The sequence below is a fragment of the Homarus americanus genome, unplaced genomic scaffold (genome assembly GCF_018991925.1).
Source record: "Homarus americanus isolate GMGI-L3 unplaced genomic scaffold, GMGI_Hamer_2.0 scaffold11022, whole genome shotgun sequence".
Taxonomy (NCBI): domain Eukaryota; kingdom Metazoa; phylum Arthropoda; class Malacostraca; order Decapoda; family Nephropidae; genus Homarus; species Homarus americanus.
Window position 1 is genome coordinate 10,693,360 of NW_024737068.1, and position 14,332 is coordinate 10,707,691.

Below are 14,332 nucleotides of genomic sequence, written 5' to 3' on the forward strand. Positions count from 1 at the left end.
TTAACTGGAAACGTTACGTTATAGAAAATCGTGTGTCTCATTTAAAATTTTTTTTTTTTTTTTATTATCTGCTTATACCAGGGCGATTAGTAAGTCGGCCAAATTAGGCGTGAAGTCCATGGCAGTCGTGAAATCGAGAGTTCTGGAATGTATATATATATATATATATATATATATATATATATATATATATATATATATATATATATATATATATATATATATATATATATATATATATATATATATATATATATATATATATATATATATATATATATATATATATATATATAACCGGTCGGGAATTGCTGGACTTTATTTTCTCCTTGACTTGAGGTTTATTAAAGATTAATAGATGGTAATTAAGAGCGCCTTTGAAAAAATCGAACCAACACAAAACATTTAAATCTACTAAACAAAATGAATTGTCATGACCCGTGGAAGGATAAGCGTCTGTGACTGGGATGAATGAGACACACTGTAAAATTTGAACACTTATATTCCCTCAACACTACAAATATATATATATATATATATATATATATATATATATATATATATATATATATATATATATATATATATATATATATATATATATATATATATATATATATATATATTAGTTAACCGAACACAATTTGTTCAGGAAGATGGATTAGATTAACCCGAATTACCCGTGTGCCTCATCTATAAACCCCCCCTCGTTTATCTGTCGACCCTGATTTTTTGACCAAGAAATCGTTAATTTATGATATTCCTCGTTTATAGTTCACCCACGTTTTTGAGGGTAATGGAACAACAAAACCTTCAGTAAAAACGCTCTTACGTCCTATAAACTGAGGCTCGCCGTGCATGAAACACGAGTGCCGAAGGCAAATTGTTTACCATTTATTATTACGACACTTTACACTGAAACGCGGGTAGTTTCAACAAAAATATTGTATATTTCCATTCAAGTATTTATTCAAGTCAATTAGGAGGGAATATTATTGTAATACAACAGTTTTTTAACTAAACCAGTCAAAAAGCGATTACGGTAACATCTTTTGAACGAAAGAAAGCGAAAGTCATTGCTTTCGTCACGATTTTATCCCACTTTCCACTGTAATACGTACGTCATTTCAGCAAAAATATTACATTTCCGTGATTGCATTATATCAAGCACAGTATGAATAGAATACCATTGTAATATAACAATATTTTAACCAAAAACTATTAAAAAACGAGTAACTTCTCTTGAACATCGGAAGGTTAGGTAAAATCTTTTGTTTTCGTCATGTATTTTACCCTATTTTTCATTAAAATACATCACGTTTCAGCAAAACTACTATTTATTTCCGAGAATATATTCATTCAGGCACAGTTAAGGTAAAATATACATGTGATGTAACAGTTTTTTAACTGAAAATGATTCGATAAACACGTGTACCGTCTAGCTGATACAGCTGGTGGTGCGTGATGCGTCATGCGTCGTTGTAAACAATAGGAGGTTGAAGTAGATTGCCGGGTATTATATTAAGTGTGAAATATCAAAAAGGTTTTTAATACCGGTATTTTTTGTAGATCAATGAGAACTGTGATACCGTATATAATATGATAAGTTAGCCTGTGCTAAGAACTTCAACATAGACTACTGAAAGCATGTTGTAAGGTAATTTAGCCTATTGTAAGTTGGTAAGCTTCATTTACTGAAGGAACTGCACAACTTTTCATTACTAATTGGTACATATTTTACATTTCCATTGTTTACTGGCTGTAAATGGTAAATATTTTTCATGTCTGAAGCTAAAAGTTGCTCCTCGCCCTTCCCATCATGCACGGGTTCAACCTAACAAAACTATTACGCATGTATAGGACGACCCCCAATTTTTTGCCTAAAAATTTGGTCTTAAAAACTCGAACTATACACGAGTATATACGGTAATTTAATGGGATATTGGGTAATTGGTTCCAGCTCACCAAAAAGTACTTACAAAGTAAAAAAAAAATGCAGTAAAGTACACTTACTTTGAGGTGTGTATGTAAAAGGTTCCTGGTTGATGATGATGGGAATTAGAAGTGGGGGTGGAGGAGAAGGGAGAAGAGAAGGAAGAGGGGATGGAGGAGAAATCACCTTCCAGGGGACTCATGCTTGATGCAGTCATTTCACCAATAAAATTTTAAGCTCACTAGGTGTAATTCAAGATTGTTTTCTTTAAATCAACACTGCACTATGCTATATATTATCAATATGTTAAATAAATTTCAGAGTGACCAATAATTGTACTGTAAAAACGTAAAAATACTCTGTGTTCAAGAGACCTCAAAGTAAGTGTACTTTACTGCATTTTTTTTTACTTTGTATGTACTTTTCGGTGCATGTCACTGTTCACTGCCATGCAAGACAGAGGTTCATACACTGTTTGCTGCCATGCAAGACAGTGGTTCATATACATTGGACGTCATATTCTAATTGAAGACTAATTAGTGTGGGCTAGCAAATTTGGGATAAACAGCAAGAATGTCCCCAAGCACCCCCGATTCAATATAGTAATTACAAAGTTCATGATGCAATAAGCCAGGTGGCCTGAAGTCTTTGACAGTGTCACATTCAATAATATAGTGTTCAAGTGTATGCTTTAAGGGTTGATCACAAAGTTTACGTGCTGAGTGTTCCGGTATGGGTACAGCGTTACCAACTTGTCAGATGTGTCTGTGGTGAGTCACCGAGACTCTGTGGCTACCTCCTCCTCCTGCACTGACTGGGGTTCTTCCGCCACCGTTTGCTCCTCCTTGGCTGCTCTGTGCTCCTCGGCTGCTTTGTGCTCCTCCTCCTGCTTCTGCCTTCCTGCAACGAACAAACGCGTCCAGAGAAACACATATAACTTACTGTTATATGTGTTTTATTTCTCTGGGCTTTAAGCAGTGGTCTGATAAATAATCATTACCACATGAAGAAAGTTGAAGCCATGTGGGTTTATTTTCTCCGTATGAAACCTTGAGCAGCTGGGCCATGGTACGGCGTAAATAATACGCCTTGAATGCGGTGATGACGCCTTGGTCCATAGGCTGCATCAGTGCTCTCGTGTTGGGCGGCAGAAATACAACTTCTACACTGTCATGCAAGTCGTTGAGATTGGGAGGATGAGCTGGAGCATTGTCAACTATCAGATGAATTTTGAAGTCAAGGTTCTCCTTGACACATTATTCCTTCATTGCAGGGACGGCGTACAAGTTTAACCACTGGCTAAATATGGCGCCGGTTATCCATGCCTTTTTGTTTGCCTTGTAAATGACAGGAAGGTGATCCTTAGAGTAACCTTTCAGGGCCCGTGGGTTAGCAGCGCGAGAAATTAACATCGGCTTCAGCTTGATTCGCCGGCAGCATTCGCGCCAAGCAGCAGCGTTAAGAGTTTGAATGCTGGCGGGAATGTATGTCTCTGCAGCAACCATTGAACTGGCAGCTTCACCAATCATCTTAATATTGTGGAAGGTATACCTGCGTTTAAATCGTTGAAACCAGCCACTTCCTTCGATCCTTCAACCTCTTCTTCTTTTACGTCGTCAAACAAGGATGCGGCCTTATGCTGGATAACCAAAAGGCTCAAAGGCGCATTGCGTTGATTCTGGTTCTCCATCCACATAGCCAGCATCTTTTCCACTTTTTCTATCACAGTACTTCTAGTACGAGTTGTTTTGGTTGCACTGAGAGTAGTACCTCTTCCAGCACTAACCTTAATCTTGTCAACGTTGGTCCAGATCGTACCCAAGCATAGCGGCTATGTCCACAACGCGTTTCCCTTTTTCAAATCGGCTTAATACATTCATTTTCATTGCAAGGGTAATGGTCTTACATTGCCTCTTCACTGCATTAGTATCTGTAGCACTTGATGGGCGCTTGGAAGCCATTTCGAATGGTTATAGTACAGTTTTAGAGTAAAAACACTTGAGCACACACGAATGATGTGAAGTCGTAACAGGGACTGGCTTGACATCGCTTGGGGAGGCTGTGACGTTCCACGAGTGAGGGCAGCACTCCGAGCCGAGAGAGCGTAGTGCAGCCAGACAAGAGTGGGTGATGCGCCGTAGAAAGTATTCCATGACGACACAAAACGACGTGGTATCGGATCCCCGGGACGTTAAACAAATTTTTGGTCTCTACAGTTTAGCGACGTAGTACCGAAACAAAGTTAAGCGGAACGACGTCACTAACAGTGTATTATTTGTTCCATCAGGTTGTGATGCAGAGTCAAAACAGAGATCCCCGCGGCCTCTTGAATTGTCTCCCCAATCTCACCAAGACGCCAGATGTTCTTATCACACTTCTGGAGGCAACACAGCGATTTGACCTTTCTATTATTAAACATTCATCATTGATTGACAATGATCAGCGAAAGATATATCTCAAGTTACAGTTATTCCTTTCATTATCTTCTTGAAATTAGTGAACTTTCTCACTGCTTTTTTTTTAATATAGAAAGCACTAAGATATATTTACATTTCTTATTGCATTTTTCATGTAATTCATTTTGCAAAATTCTGTAAAGAGGAATAACATTAAATTTAGTCTTAGAAATTAAGAACATAGTTGTAGTAATTATAAAATTTGTCTTCCAGTCCTAATTTATTTCCTGGTTATAAATATTATTTCCTCCATTGGTACCCTGCAGGTGGGACAGTCACCCCTGCCTCTGAAGCACTTAGTGCGAGTGTTCCTGCGTCAAGAGCTCGCAGAGAAGCTACCCACTAGAATCGATGAACTGGAATTACCAGTGATTATGAAGAAGTACCTACTGTACGAGATCAGCTAACTGGCTGGACATGTCTAGTAATTAAGGTGTACAGTAGTTATAAATTACCATTGCACATTATTGTATTCTATACTTGTAATATTCTTTATAGTTGAAATGTGATCCTTTCGACAAGTTGATCCCATGTTCCACATGGTTTTATTTGTTGTGTACTGTATAGTGAAAGCCTCAAAGGGAATTTTTTTTAATATGCATCTACAGTACTGTAATTTGATGTATAGCTTCGATTTGAGGTACAGTTCACTCCCACCCAAAATGAAGCAATCAGTTCAGAGACTCATTCCCATGACTCAGTTTCACTACGGGGAGCGAACTTTTGTCTTCGACTGTACTGTTCATTGAAATATTACAAAATTATGAATCCACATGTAAAGCTCATAGCAAATGAACAACAACAAACGTTGGATTTTGCACCTTGGTGCAGTTTTTGACGTTGCCCAACTTCTCAGTAATTTGTGATATTTTCATATTATGATTGTTTATATGAACAGAACCCTTAGATTTTTAAACTGTGGCTGGTCGGGAACACTTGAGCCAACACAATGAGTTTAGACTCACTGTTAGAGGTTCGTTCAGTTAGCTTTAGATGATTGGCATCTATAAATTATTCATCTGTTTAATATATTAGAAATTTTAAGATCAAAGTATTTGAATTTTTTTACAGTGTTAAATTCAACCCATTACAAAATCACCAGTGCATGTATTAAGGACCTTGTCAATGTGATCCATTTATTCAAACAAAATATCTTCCTCTTTAGAAAGAGTTGACTTCCACATATTTTGAGGGGTACTGCAAAGTTTTATGAGAGTACAATAGACCCTTGCCATTCACGAGTTTGCGATTTCAATGATTCGTGGTAAGCAGATGGTGGCTAGCTTGCAAGCCTTTTCCTGCAGCACAAGTCACCCCACGCAGCATTTCGTGTTCTACTCTCAAAACTTTAGTGTTTCAGTGTGAAATGGCCCCTAAAAGACTGCCTAGTGTCAGTGCGAGTGATGACCCTGACAAAGAAAGTTGTATTATTAGATAAGTTAAAAGAGGGTTCGTATAAGTTGCTATGCACGGTTTTGCCAATCCACACCATTCCTTGGAACCTATCCCTCACGAATAACAAGGGTCTACTGTATAAGTATTTTATTTATTTATATGTAGTACTGTATACTGTATATATGTTGATAATTACATTAGTTTAGTATTTCCATTTATGCCCAAAATAGCATTGTTGTTTGAAGATACTTTTGTGTAAGGTAAAACGAATATTTGTCCAGTAGTAGACAGGTAATAGACATGCAGACATTTATAGTGGCTGTATTTTAACTTGACCTGGTCTTTACATTCTTCACCCTTGAAACTTCTCTTTTAGATCTTCACTCTTAAATCTTTCTTCTTGAATCATCACTCTTGGATCCTCATCCTCTTACTTGTACCTTCTTTCTACCTTCATGTTTCCTTCACCATCAGCCAGCTTTTGCCACCACCCCCACTTGACTAGGTCTTGGCCACCAGTACTCGAGGGACAACATTAGCTCTTCTAGGTAAGAAAAACAAGGATTACCGAGCACATTGCCATATATGGAGTACTTCAGTTCTCAAGTACATTAGTTTGTCAATTATTTTTACATATCAATTACTTTTGTATGTATATGTGTGTTGGGTTTTTTAGTGTCAGCCATTTGATATTTTTGTAATTTATACTATCTATTTATATATATATATATATATATATATATATATATATATATATATATATATATATATATATATATATATATATATATATATATATATATATATATATATATATATATATATATATATACAGTTGTACCCCACTTAACGCGGTCAATTGAACCCAGAGGGTCCCGCGTTAAGTGAAAACCGCGTTAAGTGAATAACAGAACATATGGGATTAATTCCAATAGAACCCAGCCCGACCCCCAAACTCCACTTTTTGACGACAAATAACTATGTTGTAGTAAAAATAACATCTTAATTTTATGATGGTACATGCACACAATTAATACTTAAGAGAAATAGAGAAATACAGTCGCCAAGTTAATGTCCATTCAAATAATGGACTCAACTCCCTCCCCCTCTTCTCACACTACACTCACTGGCTCTTCCCTCTGAGAAATTTTTGGGGGAAAACCAGGTATAGTAATAAATAATTCCTCAAACTAAAGTTAGGATAATATAATTGACATTGCTGGATTCCTTGTAAGACCAGGAATATTTTGAATATAAATGTCATATATTTTTCACAAAAGATAACATATTTACTCAGAATAAACTTTACATCTAAAATTTGTATGTCTAATGCAAAATCTATGATGTTTATATTCAAAATGATCAGCAAATTGTAAGAATTCCAGCAATGTAAATTATATTCTTGCCGGATAATTTGTATGAATTTTATGAGCTAAAACAAATATCTTCACTTAATAAAAAAAAATATATATTCTTCGACACTATCTGTCAATCAAAGTACCCCACCTTGCCTTCCCCCCCTCTTCCAACCGCGTGGTCAGTCCCAACCCTCCCCCCACCCCCCACCAATCCTCCATTCAAGAGTTTTTAACATTTAGTATTAAATAATACCTCAGATTAAAGTTAGGATAATATAATTGACATTGCTGGATTCCTTGTAAGACCAGGAATATTTTGAATATAAATGTCATATATTTTGGACAAAAGATAACATAATTACCTAGAGAACAATTTTTATCTAAAAATTGTATGTTTAATGCAAAATATATGTTGTTTATATTCAAAATGATCACCAAATTATAAGAATTCCAGCAATGTAAATTATATTCTGACCGGGTAATTTGTATGAATTTTATGAGCTAAAACAAATATCTTCAGTTAATAAAAAAAAAAATAATTCTTCACTGGGTAACAGATGGTCGGTCGGTCGGTCCCTCCCTCCCCCCCACCCCCCACCCCCCACCAACCGTCCCAAGGAGATGTGTGGGATAACCACTAAATTTTAATAAATAATACCTCAAACTAAAGTTAGGATAATATAATTGACATTGCTGGATTCCTTGTAAGACCAGGAATATTTTGAATATAAATGTCATATATTTTGGACAAAAGATAACATAGTTACCTAGAGAAATATTTTTATCTAAAAATTGTATGTTTAATGCAAAATATATGTTGTTTATATTCAAAATGATCACCAAATTATAAGAATTCCAGCAATGTAAATTATATTCTGGCCGGGTAATTTGTATGAATTTTATGAGCTAAAACAGGCAGGGTGGCGGGTGGGGGGTGGTGCGAATCTAAAAATAGCTCTCGAGCCGGACACTCACCGCGTATATGATGAAAAATGCCGCGTTAAGTGAAAGTTCAGCTTTGGCAAGGCACCGCGTATATGCGAAAACGCGTGACGTGAAAGCGCGTTAAGCGGGGTAATACTGTATATATATAATTTTTTTTCTACTGTTTTTTATTTTGTTTAATAATATTGTCCTAGCGATTAACAGATCTATGTCAAAGCAGTGAGAATAAGATGGTTTCAAAATTCCTAAGTTTTTATATACAGTGGTCCCTCGGTTAACGAGCACAATCCGTTCCAGCAGGTTGCTCGTAAACCGAAAAACTCGTTAACCAAAACCATTGTTTCAATGGGTTTTTGGGTATTTGGTTCCAGCTCACCGAAAATTGCCTAAATTCAACAAAAAAGGTAGAAAAGTACACTTACTTTGAGGTGTGTGTATGAAGAAGGCTCCTGGATGATGATGATGATAATTGAAATTAGAATGGGGGTGGAGGAGAAGGGAGAAGAGAAGGCATTGGGGTGGAAGAGAAGTCACCCCATGGCACCATTTCACCCATAAAATTTTAGTTCTCTTGGTGTAATTCAAGATTATTTTCTTTAAATCAACACTGCACTGCATTATATATTGTCAATATGTAAAATAAATTTCAAAATGACCAATAATTTGCATGGAAACACAAAAAAAGCGTTTACTTGAAGAGAGTCTCAAGCAAGATGTTACCTGGTGTGTTAACAGGCTGGAACTAGTTTCTTTACCTTCAATTATGTTCAATAATTGTTAAAATGACTAAAAAAGTTAATATTAAACTTTTAAAATTATTGAATATTATAAACTTTTTGATATTTACTAAAATAGTAAAGAATTTAAGCCCTAAAACCGATTACTGTATTGGCGGACTAACACTACAGCTGGTGGACTGCCAAATGCAAGCGAAAACATGTTGAAGTTGGCTCGTAAAAAACTCGTTAATCGAGGGATTGCTCGTTAACAGAAGTTAAGAATCTTATGGAAGGTAAATCGTTAACCGAAATCTCGTTAACCGAGGCGCTGTAGATTATATATATATATATATATATATATATATATATATATATATATATATATATATATATATATATATATATATATATATATATATATATATATATATATATATATATATATATATATATATATATATATATATATATATATATATATATATATATATATATATATATATATATATATATATATATATATATATATATATATATATATATATATATATACAGTTCTCTCACATTACGCGGTTAATGTAACCCGGAGGGTACCGCGGAAAGTGAGGAACGCGTAAAGTGAACAACATAACATATGGGATTAATTGAAATGGAGTCCAGGCCGATCCCCAAACTCCACTTTTTGACGACACATAACTATGTTGCAGTAAAAATTTTATCTTAACTTTATGATGGTATAAAAAAACAAGTAATGTAGAAGAGGTTAGGTTAGGAAAGATAAAGGTTAACATAGGAAAAATAAAGGTAAGGTTAGAAAACTAAAAATTATGTGGAACACTTACGGTAGTAGAAGAGATGGGTCGGCATACGGGGATGGAGGCTGGTTCCGAGGCAGAGGGCAGATTACTGGCCCTTAGGGAGTGACAGTTTGGCAAAAGTTTTCAAAATCTAATTGCTTGGGTTGGATTATTTGTCTATCGGCCACGCTAATTCCGAATATGTTTGAGTTTTTTTACATCATTGCATTAGAAGGTTTGTGGATACTTTTGGGTTTGGCATGAAAAACGCGAAAAAACTGTAAATAATAAAGGGACTGGCAATGTGGCACAACCTGTTAAAATCAAGTTATTGAATTGGATTATTCGACTACTGTGTACACTGGTTCATAATATGCTATTGTTTTACAACTCAATGCGCTACAAATTATGCCGATATTTTTGCTGCAAGTCACCACATACGTCTCTCCACTTTCTTCCAGTTAGTCACTTTAGACTTGTCCCCTTCAGTTATGATGTTGTCTGCAGCTCTGATGGTGTTTGCGATGTGAGCCACTGCATCATTGGATACCTTGAACCTGTCAGCAGTTTCTCCGATCCTGTCCTCGGTGTGTCTTTGTTGCGTTATCACTGACGTCATATGACGTATCAGACCTGTGATTGGCCATGCATCCCTACCCCCCTCTGCTGCTAGCTGTAATTGGCTTAAAGTATTATGACGTGTCCACCCGGGGGAGGGAGGGAGGGAGGGAGGAAAGACGACGCTTGACCTAGCCGCGGCATTTTCATCCCTCAAGGCCACTCCGTGTAAACGCGCATCCATTGTTCCGTAAAATGGCTTCCGCCGGACCACCACCCCCAGAGAGAAACCTTACCTTACCTGGACCCAGCGGCACTAAACCAAAGAAGACACGACGTTCCTTAAGCTACGAGGTGAAGTATACCATCATCCAAGAGTTGGAGAAAGGAACAAGGCAGGTTGATTTGGCGCGCCAGCATGGTGTGAACGAATCTACGATACGGACTATAAAGAAGGATTCAGCCAAGATAAAGGAGCACATGAAGATCACAAAGTCTACAGGTGCTTCTATGATCAAGTATTTTCACAACCAGGTGCTTCTCAAGACAGAAAAATTACTTGTGAGGTACTTGGTGCGTCAGGCGCGACGGAACATGGCGGTCGACACGCGCTCTGTTAAGGACTACGCACGTGAACTGTACATGGCAGTGGCACGAAAGATGGGAATTACAGAGCCCAAACCCTTTAATGCTTCCTCTGGGTGGTTACAGAGGTTTAAGATCCGGAACAAGATCACCAATATAAACATTGGTGGTGAAGAAGCGAGTGCTGATCGTGCTGCGGCTCGGGAATTTCCTCCGTTTTTACGTGAGATTATGGAGGAAGGACAGTACAGTGACGACCAGGTGTTTAACATGGACGAATCTGGTCTTTTCTGGAAAAAGCTACCTTCCAAGTCCTTCGTTGTGAAGAATGCCAGCAGGATTCGGGGCCGGAAAATGCAGAAGGAACGCATCACCGTCCTGTTTACCACCAATGCCTCCGGTACCTGTAAGCTCAAGTTATCGGTGATCCACACAGCACGCAAGCCGCACGCCTACAAAACCATGGACATGACCAAGCTAAATGTCCACTGGCTGACCGCACGTAAGGCGTGGATGTTCTCTACACTGTCCCTCTCCTGGTTTGATGACTGTTTTGTTCCCGATGTAAAAAAATTCTGTGAGCGACAGAATGTGCCATTCAATATTTTGTTGCTGCTGGACAACGCACCAGGACACTCGCCCCTACTGTTAGATCGTCACCCCAACGTAAAAGTGGTCTTCCTTCCTCCCAACACTACGTCATTAATCCAGCCCATGGACCAGGAGTTGATTTGCAATGTGAAAGCTGCATTCTCAACCAAAAAATTCCAGCTCCTGAACGACTACACCAACACCAGGGAAGAGTTGCGTAACCTGAGTGACACCACCACCGATAGCAAGAGCGAAGAAGATGAGGATCAACAGTTGGAACAGCAAAAAATACTCTTCAAACAATTCTGGAGAGTATTTAACATCAAGAAAGCTGTGGACTTCTTGGTGGAGTCATGGGATCAGCTGTCTATTGCTACAATTCGTCACGCATGGAGACATGTGTTGCATGGAATACCAGGTGAGAGGAGGAGTCAATCTGTGACTGGTGAGGTTCAGAATGTTGCAGTAGCAGTGGACCTTGCCAGAGAAGCTGCGCAGACTGTTACAGTTCCAGGCTTCTCCGAGACCACCAACGACGACATCCTGGAGGTGATCAGAGATCCTGAAGTGACTGCCGACGAGATGTTGGAAGAAGAACACGTCAGTGAAGAGGAGGAAGAAGGTGCGTCATTCTCCGAAGAACACAATTTAAGTCATAGTGATATTAAGGGTGCCATGGAGTGTGCAGAGAAGATGAAGTCCTTCCTTTCCCGCGACAATGACGATGACCGCTATGAAGTCTTCCATACCCGGCTGGTGCAGGCTATGGAGCCGTACATCAAGGTGTATCACGACAACATCAACGCCAGCCGTCAGCAAAGCATAACAGATTTCTTCGCCCGCAACCCACCACAGCCAGCCCAAGCCAGTGATAGTGGCAGTGAAGATGACTTTGAGGGATTTGTCAGGGAAGCCCTGACAACTGTAAGTGACAGTGATGGTGATTCACCTGAGGGCCAGTAATCTGCCCTCTGCCTCGGAACCAGCCTCCATCCCCGTATGCCGACCCATCTCTTCTACTACCGTAAGTGTTACACCAAATTTTTAGTTTTCTAACCTAACCTTTATTTTTCCTATGTTAACCTTTATCTTTCCTAACCTAACCTCTTCTATATTACTTGTTTTTTCATACCATCATAAAGTTAAGATAAAATTTTTACTACAACATAGTTGTGTGTCGTCAAAAAGTGGAGTTTGGGGATCGGCCTGGACTCCATTTCAATTAATCCCATATGTTATGTTGTTCACTTTACGCGTTTCTCGCTTTCCGCGGTACCCTCCGGGTTACATTAACCGCGTAAAGTGAGGGTGTAACTGTATATATATATATATATATATATATATATATATATATATATATATATATATATATATATATATATATATATATATATATATATATATATATATATATATATATATATATATATATATATAAAGGATTATTTCTTTAATTTGAGAGAAAACAAGTCACTCAGTCCATTACACTGCATATCTTATTCTTCAAGTTTTGTTCATTATTGGTAAGAACAGGAACAGTTGGTATAATTTTTTTTCCCTGGTGAAACAAGGCCAGACAGATTATCTGAATGGTGGTTTTAAATACACTGTATTGGATAGTCAGCCTAATCATATAATACCACCTTCTAAAATAATCTGTTAACATTGGTTTAATTAAAGCATAATGATATATGTTTGGCTAATTAATGTAGAAATTATTGCCAGCACTTTGCTTTTATTTAAGAACTACTAAGCCATACCTAAATTTAGTTAGGTTATTGTGGTATATCTTTTGTTAGACATTTAGTAAAGTTGTCAAAAAATAAAGGCTTTTCTTTGTAATGCCTGGGAAGAGAAATTATGGAAACTGACAGCATTTTGCACACTTAAGTTAAACTTGAGAGAACACATTGTTTAGCTAACCTGCCTCCAACAAAAATTACTTCGTTTTATCTCCGCATTTGTCGCAATTTTTCTCTTTTGCACGATGAAAGCCATTGACATGCTTGAATTCCTTCCTCAAGAAAAAGTAAGGTATAGGTAATTGCATTACAGAATAATAATTACCCATAGTTCCTTCTTACTTTTTACTTTCACATATATATTTGCCATTTGACCAGGTATACTGTATAGTTTTTTGTAACTGGAGAAAATAATTGTCAAAAGTCTTGTATGTCGGACAGTAAACGTTTTAACTGGAGAATAATGGAAGCTATAGAATTTTTTTGTTTTTATTGAGGCTCCGTTAGCTTTTATGGAATATATAAGATAATTCATCTTCCCTGCTTAGCCTGACGCTAGTAATTTTACTGAAACGGAAGGGAGTTACGCATAGTAGTATGGGGTGGCCGGAGGTTAACACATACTCCACAGATCTTAGCCTAACTACACACCCACAACTTCAATAGCAGATATTCTTGTGTGCTTCATTTGTACCTGTTTATGTTTGACAATAAAAGTTTAAAATTCTTTTTCATTAATTTTTTGCCTCCATGAATTAGAAACAAAGACTTCTGCTCTTCAAAAATTTCCATTTTCTTTGATAGAAAATACCACTTTCTTCAATAAGAATTCCCGTTTTAATGAAAAAGTTAAATTTTTTTACCAAATTTCCCATTTTATTTCATAAAAATTCCCATTATAAGATCAAATTTTGAACATTATTTGATTAAAAATTCTCGTTTTCTATGATCAATATCCCATTTTCTTTGATAAAAATTTCCATATTCTATGGTGAAATTTCCTGTTTTCTTTGATAGAAATCCCCACTTTCAAACATTTTCCCCAAATTTCAAAACTTTTCCCAAAAATTTCCATTTTTTTTTAAATGTCCAATTAATTTATTTGTTCTAAAATTCCCATTTTCTGTGAAAATTTTCCTGTTTTCTTTGATCAAATTTCCCATTTTCTTTCCCATTTTCTGTGAAAATTTTCCTGTTTTCTTTGATCAAATTTCCCATTTTCTTTCATAAAAATTCCCATTTTAAGATCAAAT

General features: G+C 36.8%; 1 protein-coding gene across 3 annotated transcripts in view; it reads left to right on the top strand.

Moving 5' to 3' along the window:
• LOC121872949 overlaps positions 1-6,517 on the top strand; it is a 12,636-nt gene extending 6,119 nt beyond the window's left edge. For all 3 annotated transcript variants that reach the window (XM_042376088.1, XM_042376089.1, XM_042376090.1), the window contains exons 3-4: positions 4,221-4,394; positions 4,656-6,517. In XM_042376088.1, coding sequence (XP_042232022.1) covers positions 4,221-4,394; positions 4,656-4,796 — 315 coding nt within the window. In that variant the 3' untranslated portion in view covers positions 4,797-6,517. The remainder of the gene's footprint in view (positions 1-4,220; positions 4,395-4,655) is intronic.
• Positions 6,518-14,332: the final 7,815 nt, after the last annotated feature.